At 33.8% G+C, this 22,550-nt stretch overlaps 1 protein-coding gene across 2 annotated transcripts in view; it reads right to left on the bottom strand.

Moving 5' to 3' along the window:
- Window positions 1-17,135, bottom strand: part of LOC110816122 (DNA polymerase delta subunit 1) — a 29,228-nt gene extending 12,093 nt beyond the window's left edge. Inside the window, exons 1-27 of one of the 2 annotated variants that reach the window (XM_088221921.1) lie at window positions 16,721-17,135; window positions 16,479-16,589; window positions 14,756-14,862; window positions 14,504-14,663; window positions 13,899-14,094; window positions 13,642-13,777; window positions 13,389-13,526; window positions 12,052-12,129; window positions 11,758-11,849; window positions 11,393-11,459; window positions 11,208-11,279; window positions 10,942-11,028; window positions 9,504-9,623; window positions 9,320-9,418; window positions 9,071-9,178; window positions 8,855-8,950; window positions 8,666-8,731; window positions 7,970-8,026; window positions 7,794-7,881; window positions 7,589-7,668; window positions 6,415-6,528; window positions 5,939-6,053; window positions 5,682-5,854; window positions 5,457-5,528; window positions 3,271-3,345; window positions 3,087-3,176; window positions 2,848-3,008 (exon numbers count right to left, since the gene is read on the bottom strand). In XM_088221921.1, coding sequence (XP_088078047.1) covers window positions 2,848-3,008; window positions 3,087-3,176; window positions 3,271-3,345; window positions 5,457-5,528; window positions 5,682-5,854; window positions 5,939-6,053; window positions 6,415-6,528; window positions 7,589-7,668; window positions 7,794-7,881; window positions 7,970-8,026; window positions 8,666-8,731; window positions 8,855-8,950; window positions 9,071-9,178; window positions 9,320-9,418; window positions 9,504-9,623; window positions 10,942-11,028; window positions 11,208-11,279; window positions 11,393-11,459; window positions 11,758-11,849; window positions 12,052-12,129; window positions 13,389-13,526; window positions 13,642-13,777; window positions 13,899-14,094; window positions 14,504-14,663; window positions 14,756-14,862; window positions 16,479-16,589; window positions 16,721-17,009 — 3,047 coding nt within the window. In that variant the 5' untranslated portion in view covers window positions 17,010-17,135. The remainder of the gene's footprint in view (window positions 1-2,847; window positions 3,009-3,086; window positions 3,177-3,270; window positions 3,346-5,456; window positions 5,529-5,681; window positions 5,855-5,938; window positions 6,054-6,414; window positions 6,529-7,588; window positions 7,669-7,793; window positions 7,882-7,969; window positions 8,027-8,665; window positions 8,732-8,854; window positions 8,951-9,070; window positions 9,179-9,319; window positions 9,419-9,503; window positions 9,624-10,941; window positions 11,029-11,207; window positions 11,280-11,392; window positions 11,460-11,757; window positions 11,850-12,051; window positions 12,130-13,388; window positions 13,527-13,641; window positions 13,778-13,898; window positions 14,095-14,503; window positions 14,664-14,755; window positions 14,863-16,478; window positions 16,590-16,720) is intronic. The other variant, XM_088221922.1, reaches the window with a different exon arrangement.
- Window positions 17,136-22,550: the final 5,415 nt, after the last annotated feature.

Here is a 22,550-nt window from a genome sequence, read left to right as displayed (position 1 = left end):
TCCCCCCTCACTTTAAAAGCAACTTCATCTCTTTCCACTTCCAAATGAGATCTCCTTCTCTCCTCTTCATCACTCCAAAGAAAACAACCAATTTTCTCCCTACCTTCATTGGTATTGTCAAAGTAGACAAATAATAAAAAGGAAGATTTTAGTGTGTTTTTTATGAGTGTTAACCTTCCACCCTTTGGCAGAAACTCTCTTCAACCCTGCTAGTCTTCTCTCAAATATCTCAATCAGTGGTTCCCAAGTCTTCACGTTTCTATACTTGAACCTCAATAAAAGTTCAAGATACTTGACAAGAAGATTTACAGTTTTGCACCCCAAAATCCTTGCTAAGTTATTATCATCCCTCCTATCGTCAATTCTCATCATTTCTGATTTTTTCATATTAATATTCAATCCGAATACTGCTTGGAAGTACAAGAGAATGCACCTTAGGTTTAACAACATCCTCCCCTCTGATTAACAAAGTGAAGGTGTCATCAACAAAGAAAATGTGAGAAACCTCCACCTATTAGTCACCTCTTCCCACCACCATTCTCAACAACTCCAACTCTTTTGTTTTCTCCAACAATCTATTCAACGTTTCCATAACAATAATAAACAAAAAGGGAAAGAGTGGAGCCCTTTGTCTCAGTCTTCTAGATTGTCAATAATTAACTAACAATTAATTAACCAGCAAATTTTATTCAATTAGTCAGCATATATTATACAATTATTGCAACAGATTTTAGTGACAATTAATCAGCAAATATTATACAATTATGATAGTAGATTCTACACAATTAATTTGCAGATTTTATACAATTAAGCCAACAAATTTTATGCACTAGAAGATTTTATGTCTAATTTTATGTTTTGTACAACTTTAATAACTATCTTCTATATTTATATTTTTTATTTTTTTCTTACATAAGGATATGCTAGCTATAAGAAAATTTTGTTTAGCTAATTTATAGGTTAAAAATTACCTTATATATTTGTATATATAATGAGAACTCTTAATGGGGGAGACATTTTTCTGCTCCAAATCTTTTGAATTGCCACATACGTCTTAAAGAAAGAAAAAGGTCCTTATAAGATACATAAGATAGAGATCCCAAAAGAGACTCATAATCATATACTTCCCAATCATTAAGATTCCTTAGAATTTCAACATGCCACTTCCTCACACCCCCAAATTATCTAGATGCTTCATTTACTGTAATACCTTTGTAACTTACAATTGCAAAAATCTATGAGAATCTATCCTTCAGCATTTTCTTTTCGAGTCATGGGTCTATCCAAAAACCAATTCTCTCCCAATACACACCCTCCATCTGATACAATGCTAAAAACTTTCTATTCCTATACATATACACTCCTGTCCCGTGCGGTCTAGACACCCCTCTGGGAAGCTAACTCCTCTCCATTGTCCCAAACTTTACTACAATAACCCAATGCCACAAAATCTCAAATCCACTTATCTTGGAGTGTGTGATTCATTTCAACAATCAATCTCAACCTCAAGCCCCCTTGATGCGAAGGTCTTTTTAATATGTCTCGCACCACCAAAATCATATCTCTTTTCCTCCTCCAAGTTACCTCATAAAAATCTGTATTTAATTGCCTCCAATTTTCTTGCAACACTCACTGAAATTGTTAAAGGAGACATATAATACACTCTTAAGTTGAACAACATGCTTTTGATAATAGTAAGGTGTTCACCTTTAGATAACAAATTTCTCTTCCATCCTGCCAACCTCCGCTCGAGCTCAGCAACAATAAGATCCCACATCCTCATTTATTTGTATTTACCTCCCAAAGGCATACTCAGATACTTGATTGGAAGCTTCTCTACCTTGCATCCCAAAACTTAAGCTAACCTCTCTATGCTTGCCCTTTCACCCAATCTCACCAACTTAGATTTGGCAAGACTAATCTTAAGGCCTGAAACCGCTTGAAAGCACTATAAAACATATCTTAGATTAAGCAATGCATTCTCCTCTAGTTAACAGAAAACTACAGTGTCATCTACGAAGAAAAGATGAGTAATCTCCTTCACTTGCTCTCTAGCTCCCACTTTTAGCCCTCTAAATAATTCCTCTTCCTTAGCTCTTGACGTCGATGTATTCAACGTTTCCATAACAATGATAAACACCAATGGAGATAACAGATCTCCTTACCTAAGATCTCTTGTGGCTTTAAAAAATGATGATAGTCCACCATTCACTAATCCACTTGTGCCACTTCCCTCCAAACCCCAAACTCATCAACATATAATCAAGGAATCCCTAGTTAACATGATTGTATGCCTTCTCCATATCAATCTAGCATAGGGTCTCATCTCTATTATGGTATAATAGTTCATGCACAACTTCATTTGCTAACAAAAAATTGTCAATGGATTCAACAACATTGTCAAAATAATAAATCAATCCCATTCTTATGGAAAATTAGTTTGACATTCTTGTCAAGGACAATACAGTGCAGAAAAGTTTTTGTTTTACTTCTTATCTAGATATATCATTAAAAACGACTATCCCCCAATATGTTATTCATGTGTCAGAAAGATTGTATTTCTAAAATAATATGATATTATCAAGAGCAAGCCATAAGCAGTGGGCACGGAAACTAGATGAACTAAAATCAAGGATCATGATAATCAAGAAAGTGAACTTCAAAAGAAAAAGATAGTCTAAACAAGAAAATGATTTCAGAACTTACAAAGGGAACTTATCCATATGCCACAATAGTTTCACTGCTTCTTTTTTTTTTTTTGAGATAAAAAGGGTAAGGTATATATTAACAAGGTACCAAATGGGGTACCATTGATATGATGGGAAACAGAGAAGCAACTGACTCTACCTTATTAGGGCTTTGCAACCAATGCAACTGAGTTGCTTCTTAGCAAATTTCATGATACCACTGTTAGAAGGAGTTGATATGGAAATGGATCTCGTGTGACTTCCATGAAGAAGTTCCTTGCTCGCATTCTTCAAAATGGGCTCAAAAATTCTTAATAGTGGCTGCAGCATTAATGTTGCCAACAATGAAGTTCCAAAAAAGATAACAAATCAAATACAAACCACATACCCCAAACTAACCTTGCTAATTTGATTTTCAAGGTAGTACTGCGGATCTATTGGTATGTTATTTTCTAGTACGTAGATTGGATCCTCTGACCTCTCGTAAGCCTGATTATCATCAAAATACTCACTTTAAAAACTGAGTTCAATTCATGAACATTTTTCAACGAAAAAAATAAAATAAAATCGCTAGAAACATTACCTTGGCACCTTTTGCAGCTTTTATAATGACATAAGGAACCCGATCTCCAACATTTGGAGCAGTGGCAGGATCTCGCTGTCAATTACAAATCGAATAGTCAAAAGTCTCCTTAAGAATCGTTAGTTATCAGAATTTTATTAATAGTTATACATAGTATAAAATTCATTTTCTTTGTGCTTGCAAAAGGTATAGCTCTACATATACAACAAATTAACAAAATATCACATTAATAACTAGTAGTTAGAATGAGAGTTTCATTATTTGTATTTTGGAACGCTAAGGCAATGTTTGTAATATGGAATTTATTTAGAAATTTGCACTTATTTTAACTTGGATAGATTAGACTAAGACAACAAAAAAGTTGACCTCATGGAATTCTGCATGTAATTGGAACAATACATACCAAATTCAAAGAATTTTGATGCAATTTTGGATGCATCTTTCCAATTCCACATGTAATTCCATATAAAATCACTATTGAAAATTTTCACCATCTTCCAGTTGAACTTAGTGTGAAATTTCGAGTTCATTCCATACAACACAGCCAAAACGTGCTGTAAGTTTAAAGTTTTTGGTTTGGGCTACTATTTTAATAGACTCAACAAAAGTGATATGTTGCGAGCTCAAACCCAACTCTCTCTCTCTCTCTGTGGATGTGGGTTATGGGTTTCAGGAAGGCCAAGTCGCATTGTTATCTTCCCTTGTATTGTGATGGCTTGGAGAATTTGATCTATGCTATTTTATACTTTCAGCATTATCTTGTCTCTTCCCGTCTTGAGTGCTTCTTCACTTCATCCTATGTAGGAGTCAAAGCAAAGAAGGAAGATAGGATGCTTTTGCAATGAGCTCTTTTTGTTGGGTTATGGGTGTTGTGTTTGGAGCTAATGCTGGACTCTTGGATTTTCTGGTGCAAAATAACTTTCTTGGATTCCCTGTGGACCTTGCTCATGGGTATCTTAGGGATGTTTCTTTGGCTATGTTGCAAAGGGTCTAAGGTTCGGATTTGTATCTTCTAATGTGGTTGTTCTCTTTTTCTTTTTTCTTCTTTTTCGTGGCTTTTGGAGGATTTCTATCCTCTGCTTTTGTACCTTTCTCTTTTCCCTCTACTAATATTTCTCTTTTCATCAAAACAAAAACAAATTTCACATTAATACAAAAAATTAATGGGGGCCCTGACACTGAATAACAATATAAGCATCTAATCCTAAATTAACAGTTAATTGAAAATTTAAAAGTATGGTTATGACTTCTAACATTATGTGCATAGGCTTGCCAAATAGCATAAAAAGGAGAGCTAACAGCCAGTCCTTTAAGATAAATTTACTGGAAAGTCATATAAGAGTGTGACCCATGGAAACAGCAAAACAGAGGCGTTTGAGTTTGTATAAGAAGTTAATTTCTTTAAGGAACTAATAAGAGTTAGAATTTTTAAAGAATTTTTATAAGTATTTAGATTTAGATTATGAAATTGAAATAATATTATGACCATGATTCTAGAATTATATTGAGATTTATACTAGGAATTTAAATAAAAGATAGACTATGATTCCTGAAATTGAAACAGGGATCTAATTCAATCAGCTTCCCTATAAATAGGCACAGGATAAAATTATTAACTATTAATCCAAAGAGTTTTTCTCTTAAAGATCAGAAGTTCTCTTAAACGAGCCTCATCTTAGGATGGTCAGGCCAGAAAACTGGGAAGCAAGCAACGTACTTGCTTCAGGACTCCATATTAGAAGGCCCTGTGACCAAATCCAGAGCCCAGGATAGTAACACCTAGGTTTTGGTGGATGGACAAGGGTGAAAAGAGAACAAGAGAGCAAGTGAGAAAGATGAATAAGTATTTCTGTAATTCAAAGGTAAATTTTAGAAAAAAAAAGGTAATGATCTCCTTGGTGCAATCTATTTGTAAGTGTAGAAAACACTTTGTACTTTAAAGAAAATGTTCTATGCAAATAAACAAATTCTATAGACATACATGCAGATATGCTTTCGTGAACAGCAAGAGATAACTGTTCAGTATCATAATAGAAAACAAGATAAACTTCTTGGTTACTGGTGTTATATATCATAAACTGAGGTAAACTAAAGATTCAAGAAACGAGTACTGAATCAAGTGAAAGACGTAACAAGCAAGTGATAAATAATAATTAGAGTACACATTGAAAATGAACACTGCATACCTTCCGCATACGTTCAGCAAGTTCAACGTGAGCTGTTTTAACTTCATAATCATCTCCAGTTTTTGTCAGCCCCTGACAAATTTTTGGACATATAAAGCATTTGTATTAATGGCATGATGTTACGAATAATACCCAGCATTTTATATCTCTTAGATGTTCTTAATTACTGGACGGAGAGGATGCAAACATCACTGACAGAACCATTCAATTGAAAACTCATTTCACCTTGGTAATAACCAGAAGGGACAAATCCATGCGGTTCATGAGAAGATCTGAAATGGTATGCTTGACATACTGAACTGCTCCAGGAATGTCTCTGTCAATTAGTATTTTGTGAAGGCACTCATTTACTAGATTCTTTACCAGTAAACAGTTATCTCTCCGAACTGTTTCAATGCCTGAACAAGATAGATCATGAAGATGGGAGATAAAATGAAAAAAACAAAACAAATTGAGAAGAGCTGAGGAGACCCAATATTTACCTTTAGTATCCATCTTGTCAAACTTTTGTGGATTTGTCCAAAACAGACCAGCATATCTTTTCTTGCTAATCAACAGATATGGATAGTAAACCTTCTCAAACTCTAGTTTGATGGGCTTCATAATGTAAATACCCCAATTAACAGAAGTAGATAGAACAACCAACAATAGTTGACTAATTAATTATAAATATTTTTCGTTACATTAGGCTCACAAATATAGTTTTAAGCTAGTAATTCATAAACAAAATACAGCATTTTGCATCTCAAAAAAGAGGTTTGAGGACATTTAATGCTCCCCACCCTCTCCCACCCCAGTTGTAAACAACTAAATGCTTTTGATTCTTTGTTCCTCTCTCTCTCTCTCTCTCTCTCTCTCTCTCTCTCCATGCATGTGTGCATGTGTGCTTGCTTGTGTGCTTTGAGGCTTCATTATAAACCTTCTTTGTTTTCAAGTGCGTTAAAAAGAAAACACGTACTTTAGTGAAAGTCCCACTTATGTATTCAGCAGCTTCTCTCCCCAAATTCATTGCTGCTTCTACATTAGGTACACCAAATTGTACCATAACTGAATCAGTGTCCCCATATATGACCTGATAAAGACATTTCCAGTCCATGTTTTACAATAATATTTAGCAAGCTTATCAAAACCTTATCGAACAAATAAATCAAAGATGTATATATTATAAGAAAAAGGTATATCCATATGAATCAACAGTAGGAATAAACACAATTATAGTATGACATGCTTAAAAAAAGGTAGAAACATCAAAATGCATATTGAACAGAATGGTCCACATCATACTCCAAAAGCAAGATTCAAATATTTAAATCGATTGAAGAATTTCTTAAATTAAGAATTGATGATGAAGCAATGAATGAAACCTCAATTGCCTGTCTGGAAAGGAAAATAAAAAACAAAAAGATAAAATATGCAACTAGCATCTGTCAGCAAAGAATATAACCCTACTTTTATTCGACTCTTTTTATAGGAACATAAGTACAGAAAGGGGGACTAGATATCCTCACAAAAGAAAAGGAAGGAGAACCAGCAAATCTCAATAAAGAATAGCTGGTCAATCGTTTTTCAAAATAGATGAAGACGGTCTTTGAAATGCCCATGCATCTTAGCCCACAGAAATGCCAAAAAGGACAACCTATCCCAACAAAGAAAAAACTAATCTCTAAAAATTGCTAGCATTCTCTCCAACCAAATCGTACCAACCTAGCAAAAAGAGTCCTGTGCAACAAAGACTTGACCTCCTTCCTCCTAGTGATATCACAGACGGCAGAGGAAAGGAATGGCTCAATTTTTATTTGGCTTATAAGCTTCATATAAACAATTCATTTGGTAAAGGAGCAATTATAAATTGAAAGTTTGATAAAATGATTAAAACTAACACATAAACAAGAATTTTCTTATTTCTAATATGGACATGTTAGTAAAAAATTACAAAAGACAACACTTTGTTACATGGATTACAAGCTAAAAAATATATAAGTAATTGGATTTTAGCCAAAACACATCAAAAAATAAATAAATAAATAAATCAAACCAAACACTACTTAAGTGAACTAGAATAGCAGCCTACTTAGTCTACCAACTATCAATAAATTATAAAACATATAGTGAAACAGCTCCAGATGACATACCTCGGCATTGTGTTCATACCCCCCTAGTGTCGTAAATTTCTTCTCCACAAGTTTTTGGGTGTTTTCAATCATCTGTCGACCTTTACAAATAGATCAACATGTCAACTAAAAAGAGCTTAATGTACCTATAACTTGCCCATGCCCATAAAACTCAAAGCTCATAAAATACCAATAATAACTGCAATAAATATTTTTTCAAGAATACCATAGCTTGTAACGCTTGAAGAGATTTCTATGCACGGCAACTGGCCAACAGTAGCTCCGGTAAAACCATAGACAGAATTTGCACTTATCTAAACCACAAATAAACATCAATCCATCACCAAGGAGAGGTTATTTCTACATGTTAGAAAGATTATGAAAGAATAGTCAAAGTATCACCTTCAAGGCCAGCTGTCTACCATCTAGAACAGCCTTCTCAAGTGGATCCTTTGCTTCCTAAAATTAAATATACTTTATAGTTATAGAGAACTAGAATCAACAAAGGAAGCTAAAGAATATCACATTGTCATCAGCAAAATACAAATATTAAAACAGCATCCAGAAGACCACCTGGGGAAAACAAATTAAGAGGGTGTTTGGAATTGCTTATCTAGTGCTTTTATATGCAAGTTTAAGCACTTCTATTCCACCGCTCACAGTTTGTAACATAAAAAACAAAGTGCTCATTAGGTTCTTAGAAATTATTTTAGAAAAATAGAGAGTAAGCACCATAATCCTAAATTTTAAATTCTTATTTTTTTTCACCTGACTAATTTACTTACATTGCTCTCTTGATATCTTTTTAAAACCAACAATTTTTGTTCTTATTTTTGTTAACTAATTTACATAAAAATGACTTAACAATATATACATAAAAACAAAATGCAAGGAATAAAATAGTTGTATATATTTTCTTATTCTTTTAAATAAAAAAAAAAAGAAAAAAAAAACTATTTATTTCTTGCAATCAGCTCTTTATTCAAACACATAACTACTTATTTTTTTAAATAAAAATTTACCTCTTTTAACTAACTTAAAGGATTCTACTGCTTTAAGCTAATTTTCTTTTGCAATCCCAAGCACACACTAAATTACCTTCAAATCTGCTTTTGCTCGTTTACGAGCAGATAATAGTTCTTCAAGAATTTCTGGAAGAATTCCCTGAAATTCATTGTAACAAATTCTCAGTAATTTGAAAATTATGATCTTGATAACAAAAAAAAGGAGCTTCAAACCATAACAAAAGAAAAAACAAGGTTATCACCCTATAAAAGGCAACATAACCTTCTGCAAGTTTGATTTAACAAATGTTTCACCAGATGGAGTTTTGTTGACAGACTCGGGAGGCAGATTGAGTTTTCGAACATCTTCGGATGTCACCTTTATTATATTGCAGGTAAGAATACACCAAAAACTCAGAAACAGAACCAAGTATAATGCTTAAATACTATACTTCAGTTGTACAAAGCAGAAAATGGAAACAATTATTCAAACAATTACCAGAGTGCAGTAGCATAAATTATATGCCATCATAATTGAGGGATACAAAGATGCAAAATCTAATGTTGCAATTGGCTTTTCATAGAAACCGGCCCTTGCTTCCAAAACCTGAACTTATAATTATCCATGTGTAAAAAAAAAATCTTCGACAGTTCATATTCATGTTAAAAGCATGTCACAGTAGCAACAGAGTAAATGGCGGCAGAGGGGCAGTGAAGGAGGACAGTTTGGAGTAAACCGCAAACTTACAGTTGCACCTTCATATGTTCCCTGTTCAGATCCTGCTTGTTTGACATTTGGAATAACCATGTCCTTTTGTTTAGCCTTCCTAAGAAGTTGAGAGAGAACCTACAGAGAAGGGGTTCAAAATCCAGATATCGATTATCTAAGAACTTGGCAATCATCAACAACTAATCAATGAACACAAACAAACCTTGATGCTTTGCCCTCTCGAAAGAAGAAAAGAGATTGGGACACCTGTGACACGGGCCATTTCCACATAATTGTAAATGAACATAAGCTTGTCCAAAAGCCTCTGCGGAAGATAAGCATCCTGCAATCCAGAAGAGAGAAAATGTTGATTGAGTTTTATCATTTGCACAAAATGGGGCTAGAACACTCTTCATTTCAAGTAATGCATAGTGCATCCATCCTCAATAAACATAGCAAAAACTTATGTTACTATAAGAGGCCCGCACAAGCTTTTGGAGACAGAATTCAGTTGACAGAAGAAATCTTCAAAAATGATTTTTGTTTTTCCAAAATAGAGATCCGTTTCTCTTATTTTCCATAAACCACAATGTGTGCATATGATTCATAACAAGAAAAATGACCAAATACTACCAGCAAAAATAAAATCAAGAGCTCAGATTTACTAGCGTGACATTCAGGTTTGAAACAGAGAAGGAATGTTACTGTATTTGTCGAGTAAATTCCCTCATGCAAAGAAACAAACCTAACCAAATTTAAGAATAAAATAACAGTGAAGTAAAAAGTAGCTGGCAGAGACAATGTTCTGAATGGAATGGGCCTGGAATTGGCCTGTCAACCAAAATAGGCTGGAATGTGTTGCCTCATGAATGTATTAAATCATGTTTTACTGAGTTCTCTTTTCTTTCTAAAATTATACAAAAATTTGTGAGATATACAAATAGTAGCCTCCTCTAACTTTCAAGTAGGACATAGTTCCGATGGGTAAGATATGCAGCAGATGCTTAGACTTTATCCTACAAGTTGAAGGAAGCCCATTAGGTCACAAGATGAACTCACTACATAAGACTATGAAGACAAAGCACACCACTGTCCCATGATTGAATCATCAGCAGATGGTTATTTCAAGTGAAGGTATCTGATACTTTATTCAAAATATAATTACATTTTGTAGAAAAAGAGTTCTTCTAGAAAAGAAAGACGAATACAACCTACAAGACGATAAGCTTCCTCTAAAAAGGCAAAAAGGAAAAGACATACAAAAAACAAAGATTACATTATTGATCATACTGACTATATAGTGGATGAAACGCTATGGCCTCAGTTAAACACAAGATAGAATGATAGTGAGGATTGCATGACCAGAGTAACATGCAATAGCAATAATTTTTTATTTAAATAATCAATAGAAATATTATTTTATTACAGGTGAAAAAACTTACCTGAAACATTCAAGTACTAAATATGAAAAGGCAGAAACTATAAGATTTCTAATATCTTACATGTTGCTTGGATTAACCTTGCATCTACATCAGTGCTATCAATGCAACATGGCATTAAGAAGAGAAGGTAAAATAACAATTATGATGAGATTTAACAAAGACCAATCCAATGAATGGGAATGAAGAGCAATCCGAGTAACTTGAAACCAAAATTTGCACCTTCAAACAATACACAGCAAGCCGTCTCCTGGTTTCTGCATTCCCATTCTGAAGATCAGATATTATTGAATGGTGAACATCCTCTTTCTGCAAATGACAAAATGGTGTCAGCAATGCAATATCTATCATGACATTACTTCAATTGGAAAAAGAAATGGGCAAAAGGGAATAAATAGAAGTGAAACGGACCAAGAGAGCAGAAGCCGAATTTTTAAGAGATTATTAACTTGTTCGAACATTGAATGCACAATAAAATGGACAATTACCTGCTCAGAAAGAAAGTGTGCTGCAACAGAATTCAAAGAATAAGAACTTAATTTATGATCTCTTTGCATTATCTGCAACATACAAAAGACATGTAATCAGATATTTCTCATAAAATATGGGCAAACTAGCATCTGATCGTCCAAATACCAGCTCAATCAAGTCAAAACACCCAATGGACAAAAACCTGAAGCAAATCAAATTGAACTCTCCCTTCCACTGAAACTTCTTTACTTTCCCTTGTCCCATATTGTCTGTCTCACAGGCAAGCATAAAAAAAAGTCAAATATATTAATTAGAAAACACATTAGGAAGACATGTAAAACAACTCTAAATGAGAATTTTTATGTTAACACATAAAACTGATGGATATGATCTCCTATGGTAGGCAAAGCAATTGAATCAATCAATTTCTAGAAAACACATTATGATTATAAATTCAACTCAAACCATAACATACATAATGTAATAAAAGTATAACTTTGTAGTTATTTAAGTGACTCTCGAAAAAAAAAAAAGTAGGCTACAGCAATAATCCTATTATTGTACCACCTTGAAGAAAATGTAGTATCTTTGACACGAACCCGGCTGTTCCGGATGCGACCTAGTATCGGAAATTCAGCTATTCCCAAGGTCTCAGCTCTCTGTAAACCATAAATTACAGCATGTTAAATTAGTTCATCAGCTATACACAAGAGTTTGCACATTTAACTCAGAAGATTGAAAAAAAAAAAAGCTTTTAAGAAAATGAGAACTAAAAAGAAAGGACATAAATTGAACAGGGCAGACAACTTTACACCATGACATTGAATCAAGAAAAACGATGAACTTCAACACTTCAATTACCTCAATTAGATATGGTAAATCAAATTTGCAGATGTTATACCCAATTATAATATCAGGGTCCACTTCGCGGATAAAATCCTGCAAGTAAACCTGCTTATTAAACAATGATATTGATGAAAGAAAGAGAGATTCTCTATATATTAGAGAGTAAAAGAGTGTTTGAGATTGTTTGTTTCTCCTTATAAGCAACTTTAGCCTTTAAAAATCTTGCTCAATCATGCATTTGGTAACATAAAAAGTATGATATTTATATGCGTCCATGAACAAACTTCAGGAAGGACAAGATTAAGTATTTATCCTCTAATTCTAACTTTAAGTTACTTGAAACATTTACTAATTTAAGCATATCTTTAGACACTCTCAAGCACTCTCTAACAACCTCTTCAAACAGCAGAATACCAAGTAAAAATCAATATTGAAGTACCGTTAGTCCATGAACATCATTGTTGTTAGCATTGAGCATTATATCCCACAAGTTTAGATCCATTGAGGAAATGAATGAATTGATTGATGGAAAACATATTAGTAAGGACAGGTAAAGTGGGAAAGAAGAAAAGAATTAAATGGTAACTGCAGGCCATAATGTTAAAGCTGTTATATTATAAAATAAATTAGTTCATAATTGAAACACTTCAATCAATCAAGATTTAGAAATTATATGGAAATGAATTAGTCAACAGGATTTGACCAAAGCACGGTAACCCAATTAACAGTCAAGAAATATACCGCAAAAGAGCTCAGTGAAGTCTCACATTGGTATATGGCAACACAAGAAGCGATTATATAAAGTATTTAAAAAAAAAAAAAAGAGATGATATAAAGAACTCATGATTAACGAAAAACAGAAGCACCACAAACTGATAGCAAAATAGAAGGCATATAATTTTTTCATGCAATGAAATCTTATCACACCAAAAAAGTTGTAAGCCAAAAAAAAGACGTAACTACCAGTAGTTTAGACAAAAAGAATGAGCCTGGGATAAAACTAGCATTATTGATTATATTCATAGACATATATAAATAATAAGTTTACTCAACAATCATACATCTTCCTATTCTCTCCAATATTTGATGTACCGACGGACTTGCACCGAAACAACAGTGGATAGTTATATTTAAAAAAAAAAACAATTAAAAAGATGTAGAGAAAGAAGTCAATGACCCTGCAAGTTACCTTCAACTCTCTCACATAGTTTAAACAGAAAACCGAAATAAATCATTCTGAAGGGAACCAATGATGATTTTTGTTAATATTTCAGTCTTAAAACATGGCCCAGAAATGAGAACAAATTCGTATGTAGTTAAGAGAGAAATCTTTCGAAGACAAAAAGAAATACCCTCCAAGCTAGCAAGACTTCTCTTTCTGTATCAAAAGACATCACATCTACACCAACAATTGGAGAGCATGACTTAAGGGTCATGACGTTACGCACAAATGGTTGGTCCTCTCCCTGCAAAGTAATTAGATTGGCCACCTACAAAGATATGAAATATCTGCTTCAGACGTGGCAAAAACAAAATGACGGCAATCAGAAAACTCAGTTCTTTTACTGACATAAATCAGACTAGCAGCAAGAAAATAGAAATGACCTGGATAACAGGATCATGTTTAGGCTCAGGAAAATGACCTTTACGACCAGCACACTCGATGTCAAAACTCAATATGCGAAATGGAGCCATTTTTGAATATCCCCCTTCTGGTGCATGGCTGATCAAATCCGAATACCTGGAACTGATGCTAAGGAAAGCAGTCGTCCACATTTTCCAGACTATAACAGAACCATTAGCAAACAAGAAAATAAACCCATTCTAAGGGAGACAAAGAAACTGCATAAAGAAAAGGATACAGGCAGTCAAACTCGAGTTGGCAGTAGGACAAATTCTTTGCAGTTTTCTTATATTTCCAGGAAGGTACTTCAATCCAATTGCCACCAACAATATTGCAGTCAATCATGAAACGAAGAGCAAAAAGAACATTGCTTTCATATGTCATAAAGCTCTTTGTACCAAAACCATCAATCTGAATGCCCCTATCAAGAATACCTAATAATTTTTGGGAATTGTTACCAAAAATCAAAAAGTATAGAAATTGTTGGAAGATGTAAATAAGTTACTATGGAAATATATAACAACCTCTTCACTAAGAAAAATTCAGCTGTCAAAATATGATTATTATGTCCAAGGATATTTCATATACATGTATCAACAACGGGAAAAAATAATTACCTAAAAATTTGAGAAAAATATTATCATCACAAGAAAAAGTACTTGGTTTGACTCATAAGCCAGTGACTGTCCTCATATGTCAGCATATAAACTCATATCAATAGAGGACTAGATTTCATTACATAAAGCTGATTTGACTAAGTATTAGAACGAGTGGTAAGGATCAAAATTGTAGAAAATTATTAAACATCATTTCCATTCCTAGAACAGAAACCAGCGGTTTTACCACGACAACTAGTCACCATTGTCGGAAGTGCAACTACAATTTTGAGGAAAAGCTGAGACTTTTGCTGCTGGTAATACATAATGCTTCTTTTCTGCACCAATTCAATACGCCGAACAAATTTCGGTACCTTGCTGTTTCTGTTTGCCTCCTTCATCCTTCCCTAAAGCGGCACCAATATAAAAAATTAATCAAGAAATAGCATAACCCTATTACACTGAAAAGAACAACCTGAAAAACTAGTAAAATAAATACCTCAAGAATGTGATGAAAACGCGAAATATCATCAGAGCCCATTCCAGGGGGGCAAGCTATATAGAAATATGGCTCAAAGCCATGAACATGGCAACAAACACTGTGTCCTAATAAATTCATAACATAAAGCATTAGTAGACTTACACAACACATTTTAAGAAGAATCCAATTTTAATTTTCTTTTTCATGACATAGTTTTGAGGGAAAGATCCTATATTTGATGAGAAATTTACAAAATTGCTAGTCTGTCCCAGCTCTCTGCATAACCAGGAATCTTTCAAATATTACAGTATAAATTTTGGGCACCAACCGAAAAACTATACTGCTACTATAATAAAGTGCTAAAATGAAACTTACCTACATTTGGATTAAGGGGAGCAAAAGGAAAAGAAAGAAAACACGTCTAGTAATTAAATAACAGTGTTCCAAAGAAGAAAAAGGAAATCGACGATTATCATTTCTTAAAAAGTAAAACTTTGTTCAATAATTGAAAATATTTTGCAGTTTCATTCTAAATCTATAAATGGTCATATATAAACATGTCTAGCAGTGCTCCAAAAATGACAGTAAAAATTTGACATGAATAGAAAACAAATAAAAAAATCTCAGTTTTCAGTGTTTGCTATGAAACTACTTTTTATACAGATACAACAGACACATACAACCATTTATGCTTTTTATATTAATATATATTAAGTTAAAAATTAGAGTCAAAAAATATATTCAGATACCATGTAAGTCTAAATTTTCTTGTTCCACCAAAATGGAGTCAGAAATGAGAAAAAAGAAAATATTTAAATTTTAAAACTTTTGCTTTCAAATTTTAAACATTCCTTTTCCCTTTTTTCTCCAATACGGATAATGAAAAAAAAATAGAAATTTAAGGAAAAGTCCTTTCCAAAAAGAAGATTATCATACTGTAATGAGAAAATAGAAAGTAGGGTTACCAAGTTTTATCCAAACACAGGGTCGGTGCTAAAAGTAAAAGATATAAAGTTATGAAAACCTCGAGCATCTAGGGGAGAGCATTTTCAGGAAAAACGAACAAACTAATTAAGCGGAAAATCCGGTAACTAAAGCGATTTGTTTGATTTTTCAAAAAATTGTTTGATTTATACAGGCTTTTGCAGTCAGTTCTCGTTTCCGAATTCAGGAAGTGAAACTAGCTTAAAAATGAATTAAATTATTATTTTTTGTTATATATTATATATTTATCATTTTTAGTTAAATATTCAAATATATTAAATTATATTTATTTGCATATTACAAAATTACTAACATTAATATTGTTACATAATTATAGTATGTTTTAAATTATTAACCAATATGGTGTAGATTTTGATTTTTTTGTTAAAACAGAACTAGTTCGATTGGTTCCTTTGGTTAGACAAGCTAATACATACTAATCAATTTTATGAAGAGTTCGACTTTCTCAGAGTTCACAGCTATCAAACTGTGAAAGTGCTGACCTTTTAGTCAGTCTCAGTAATAAAACCAGCTAAAGAAAATCAATGCCTTAGAAAATACATCTATCAGTTCATTCAGAACTACCGAGGACATATGACCCTTCAATATACGGAACTCAGTTAGCTAGCTTGAGTTCAAAAGAACGGTTAGATACATGAAGTAATTAATACAATGGAAAACAGTAGTACAACAAGACTGGAACTAATCAGCTAGAATTTCAAAAAAATATTAACGAATCGGAAAAGGAATAACTAACCCTCTCTAGTAACACCAAAAATCCTGATAATAGCTGCAGGTCCTGATGAATCAGTCAATAGTTGCTTGTGACTCTCCCCAATCACATAATCAATCTCCAATTGCTGGAAAACTAAACAAGAAAAAACCAAATTCCCCATCAATTTCTACGAAAACCATCGAAAACAGAAAAAACAAAACAAAACAAAATCCAGCAGAGGAAGATTTATCGGAAGAGCAGAAATGAAAGCATCGCGTACTTACTGATGCTCTGGGATTCGGAGAGATAAGCACGGGAAAGAGGAGGACGGGCCCATTTGGAAAGGCGAGAGGCGAGAGCTTCCCGTTCTTCGATGTCGCGGAGGATGAGTGACTCCTCGTCTTCTTCGCCGGAAATGAGGGTTTCGTCCAAAAAGACGTCTTCATCCACGAAATCATCTTCTAAGACTGCCGCTGTAGGTGGCGGCGCCGGCGCTGTGGCTTGGTGCTTTACTTCCGATGAAGAACGCTGTGACGCCGGTGGCGGCCGTTTTCTTTGGTTGCCGTTATTCATGGTTCCTTGAGCTTCGAGGAGTCAGAGAGAACGAGAGAAAGCTGTCAAGGAGGAAAGAAGGCGGTGAAATTCCCGCCAATTTTAAGGACATGATACATCACGAGTTCTCTATTGCGAGTAAATCACATTAACTGAAATTGAAATTAAAAAAGATTATCAAAAATTATAAATATATATGTGCGGAAATTTTATGAAATATTTAAAAACATAATTTATTTTAGTATTACAAAAAATATATTTATTGTTTTTTAAAATTATAAATAATACTAATATATCATTATTATAAATTTTAATTAACACACTATTTGTTAATAATGGTTAATAATATCTATTTGCGATTATGAAAATTGAATTAGAAAATTTAAAAAAAGACTTATTTAATTAAATAATTCAAATTCGAATAATAAATTTATAAAAAAATGACAAACTAGCAAACATATTCAACTCTAGATAATTTATGTTAAATATAGTATTATTTTAATAATTACTTATTAATAAAATTAGAGAATTATAATTCATATTTGATTTAAATTTATGTTACAAACAAGCTCCTTATTAAGCTTCACCCTATATAATGTATATTTTGAGTTCGTTCAAATTTAATGAAACTCATTAAAGAAAAGGGTTTGATAAAACTTTTGCTATATTTCTCAATCAAACTTTTTGTATTTTATTAAATGAGAGTGAAGAAAAAAAACATTAGTCTGAAAATCAAATGTAATCAACTATCAAATAGTAATGTCAAAGTTATATTTTATTCCAAAATTTACATATATAATTGTCTATTTTTCAACACTAAGTGAGATCATGCAGCAAATCATGCATTGGGAAGGAATGATTTTAATCTCATTAAAGTCTAACAAGTTTGCTTATAGTATCATCTAATCACCATATATAAATTAGAACCTACTATTATATTTCTACCTATGTTTTTTTACATTGTATAGCTTCAAATATTTGATTTGATTTTTAAATTTTAGTTATAAAATCACTAGCTTTTTTTTTTTTACCTTTTATATTGAAGATGCGAGAATATCCAAGATAAATTGTACTTTGAAAAAATATATAGAGATAAAAATTCTTCATGTAGGTCTGACTTGAAGTGCTCTATTAGGAGAAAAACTCTAAATAATTTGTTTGGAATTAAAATATAAATGTGGTTATTGTACTAGTATTTTTCATTCAATTTGGTCTTTATATCATGTTTTGGATTAAATTAGTTTATATACTTTCATATTATATTAAGTCAATCTCCATTATTAACTTTTAATATTTTTATTTATGAGTACAATGTAATGTCTTGGTAGGCTTAGGGTGGGGTTCAAACAAATGAACAGTGAGGATTAGAGTATTAGGATAAACGGCTAGTATTTCATAGGGAGGAAAATATATAAAAGGGGGTAGATTGAGGGAAGAAAACAAAAAAAGAGGGGGAAGAGAAAGAGAGAGCGGGTGACAGAGAAGAAGAGAGAGTGAGGAAATTAGAAGGGAGACCGAGACCAGAAGTCGAAGGGAAGTACGAGTGAAGGAGATTCTACTGATCTAGGAGACGATGAAAGCAAGAGGTAAATAAATTCAGAATCTCAAACTTTGTTATGGTAACACGGTATAAATTTCTATCTAGCTTGCTAAATGTTGATTGTCGAGCTTTGAGGAAGTGGAGAGATAAGGAATGGTGAATGAAGCGAGTGGAAGGGAGGAGGAAGGAAAGGAACAGACCGAATCAAAGTTAGTGTGAGCCATATGACAGGATTATAACAAAATAAGATAGTATACGGAGGTCGGTTCATTGTAGAAGGGAAGGGAGGGAGTCAATAGAGAGAAAGGGTAGTGAATAGAGGTTGTAGGTAGGAAAGTGAGTCTGAGTGGAATCGACAAAGCAGTGTAGGTATTAGTGATTTTGCTAGTTTGAAATATTGAGGTACCGATATTGGTGCCAATGGATGGGAATGTGGTGCATCAATATTGGCGACGACAAGGAGTGTATTTGAGGCGTCGATACTAGTGCTAGTGGCAACTTGTGTGTGTGATCGAACTGAGGCCAGTATATACATGTATGAAATGTATTTTATAATTTATGGTGATATTACTGCTTGAATGGTGTTGCGGGTGTGTGCTGCTGGTGTAAGCATGTGTGTGGTCGAATTAGTGTCAGTGTGTGTGTGCATGGCCAAACTAGGGTCGGTATGTGTGAGTGGCCGAGCTAGGGCTGAAGTGTGGGTGTATGAAGTGCGTTCCATAATTGGTTGCAATATAGTTTATGGAACTCTATGCGTATGTGTTGCAATGGTGCTGGGAGTGAGTGGTGCTAATGTGTGTGTGTGTGTGGCCAAACAAAGGTCGGTATATGTGCAAGGGAAATATGGTCTATATATCTTAGTTATGCTATTATTTGGATGCTGCTTGTGGTGTGAGTATTATGGGTGAGTGAGCGTGGACTAGTAGTTATGTAAGAACTAGTGTAGAACTGTCATATTTAATGGTTTGGTGAATTGAAGTGTTGTGGATTCTTTTCGTGTGTTGATGAATGGATGAGTCAGGGTATGGGGCTGCTGAGAGTAATTGGTGTTCTGTAGGTGTATGGACGAATAGGTTGAAAAATGGTGGTAAGATTTAGTAAGGACTTGGGTTGACTAGAGAGTTAAACCAAAAGGTGGTAGAATAGTTAAGCTAGGTATAGGATTACAAGAAAGGGGAAAGAGCAAGAGAAATATTATGATGTAGGTGTATGTGTGACATCGAGTTATGGGTTCAAATATATTTTCATACCTTAGTTGAGTTTTAAATTTTTTTTACTAGGCTATAGTGTACTCACTGTATGACAAAGATTAGGAGCTTTCTGGGGTTAGCAGGATACTATCTCAGGTTTGTCAAGGGCTCCTCGAGTATTGCAGCTCTAATTACTCGATTGATTAAGAAGAATATAAAATTTTAGTGGGATGATGACTACGAGGCTAGCTTCAATAAACTTAAGTGAAAACTCACTACAACAATGATATTGATTATTTCGTCTAGCGAAGGGCGTTATGTTGTGTACAGTGATGCATTACACTTAGGGTTGGGTTGTGTGCTTATGCAATAGGAGAAGGTAATTGCTTATGGGTCTAAGCAGTTGAAGAAGCACCAAAGAAATTATCCAACACATGATTTGGAATTGGCTGCAGTGATCTATGCATTGAAACTATGGCGGCATTACTTCTATGGAGAGACTTTTAAAATTTACACAGATCACAAGACTTTGCAGTACTTATTCACATGGAGAAAACTGAACATGCGACAGAGACGATGGATAGATTTGTTAAAAGACTTCGATTGTAAAATCCGATATCATCTATGGAAAGGGAATGTAATGGTTGATTCCTTTAGTCAGAAGAGTACAAGAATGTTGACATATTTAATGTATCTAAGTGGGAGATACGTGAAGCTATACAACAGTTAGAGATTTGGGAACAATGCCAAAGGAAGTATGTAGTTAGTTTGAGGGCTCAATTGATATTGATTCAGAGGATTAAAGAGGGGCAATTGGGGGATATCGATCTACAGGCAATTAGGGAGAAGGTCAAACAAGGGGTACCAAAAGGATATAGTCTGCATAGTGATAGTGTACTCAGATTTGGAACTCGGATGTGTACTCCGAATGGTACAGAATTTCAGAAGGAAATTCTTAAAGAAACTCACAATAGCATATTTGACATGCATCTTGGGAGTACTAAAATATATAGGAATTTACAGAAGCATTATTGGTGGAGGGGAATAAAATGAGACACTGTGAAGTTTTTGTCAATGTGTTTAACATGTCAACAAGTGAAGGTGGAATATCAAAAGCCTGGGGGGTTACTGCAATTTTTGCCTATACTAGAGTGGAAATGGGAACACATTTCTCTGGACTTTGTGACTGGATTGCTGAAAAGTCGCAAGCATCATAATAATATTTGGGTGGTTATTGATTGTCTAACCAAGTCCTCGCACTTTCTACCTATAAAGGTGTCCGACTAAGTTGATCAGTTGACCAAGTTATACATTAGGGAGATAATCAGGCTACACGAGATTCTGATTTCAATTGTGTTAAGATTCACTTCTAGATTTTAGAAGAGTTTACAACAGGCTGTGAGCACAAATTTAAATTTTAGCACGACTTTCCATCAACAAACGGAGAAAACCATACAAGTATTAAAAGATATGTTACGAACATGTGCTATCAATATTGAAGGGAATTGGGAAGAGATACTACCTATTATAATAATAGTTACCATGCTAGCATTGGAATGACTCCCTATGAGGCCTTTTATGGCAGGCCTTGTAGGTCACCTGTTTGTTGGGATGAGATCAAAGAGAGAATTACTTGGGCTGAAATTGGTAAAAAAGACTACTATAAAGGTGGCAGTGATATGAAAGAATCTGCAGGTCACATAAAGTAAACATAAAAGGTATGTAGATAATCGAAGAAGGGACTTGACTTTTGAGGTAGGAAATCATGTATTCCTAAAGGTATCTCCAATGAAGGGCTTGTTGAGATTTGAAAAGAAGGGAAAATTGAGTCCTCGATTTATAGGTCCTTTTGAGATTCTTGAAAAGATGGCTACGGTGTCATATTGGATAGCACTTCCTCCGAGGTATACTAGGATTCATAATGTATTTCATGTTTCAATGTTGTGGAAGTATCAACCTGACCCGACGCATATTATACGAGTTGAGTCACTTCCATTGGAGAGAGATTTAACTTACGAAGAAAAACTTATTAGCATCCTGGAGCAACATAGGAAATTGAGGAGTCGGGTGGTATTTATGGTGAAGGTATTGTGGCAGCATTACAATAAGAGGAAGTAATGTGGAAATGGGAGGATAAAATAAAGACTAACTATCTGTAGTTATTTGAGGAAATATGACAAAATTTGAGGGTCCAAATTTCTTTTAAGGGGAAGGAAGGGATGTTGTAATGTCTTGTTAGGGTTAGGGTAGGGGTCAAAGAAATGAATGGTGAGGAATAGAGTACTAGGATGAATGGTTGGGATTTGATGGAAAGGAAAGTATATAAAAGGGGGTAGACTGAGGGAAGAAAAGAAAAAAAATATTTAGGGTTACATTTTTTGCATAGTTTAATTGAAATACCCAATAAGGTTACGAGAATGCCCTTAAAGAACATAAAAAAAATAAAAGTGTAATTCGAAAAACTTATGTGATCAACCTCCGCTGTGCAATTAGAAAAAGGGGAGGCAATATTTTTACTAGTTTTCTTGTTGTTCAGGATCCGAGTCTTAGTCGCTCTAAACTGAATAGTTAATAATAAATGGGTGAGCTACACTAGCTCAGTAAGAATATCAACACCTTACTATCGATACAAAAAATTAAAAATTTGTAGAAATCGTAAAACAGCCAATGAAGTTTATTTTTATTTCTTAAATAAATTTATTTAACTGAAAACATTAATTCCTCACTCATCTTAAAGTTCCCAAATGTTATTTATGAAGGAAAAAGTCAGAATAGTAATTTGCATAATACATTCTAAAAGACCAACAGTAATTAACTTTTTACTTATTTATC

This window comes from Carica papaya, chromosome 6, assembly GCF_054855325.1.
Source record: "Carica papaya isolate Zhongbai chromosome 6, ASM5485532v1, whole genome shotgun sequence".
NCBI classification, from domain to species: Eukaryota; Viridiplantae; Streptophyta; class Magnoliopsida; order Brassicales; family Caricaceae; genus Carica; species Carica papaya.
The sequence above is the reverse complement of the archived record's forward strand: the minus strand, read 5'-3'. Positions and strand labels throughout refer to the sequence as shown.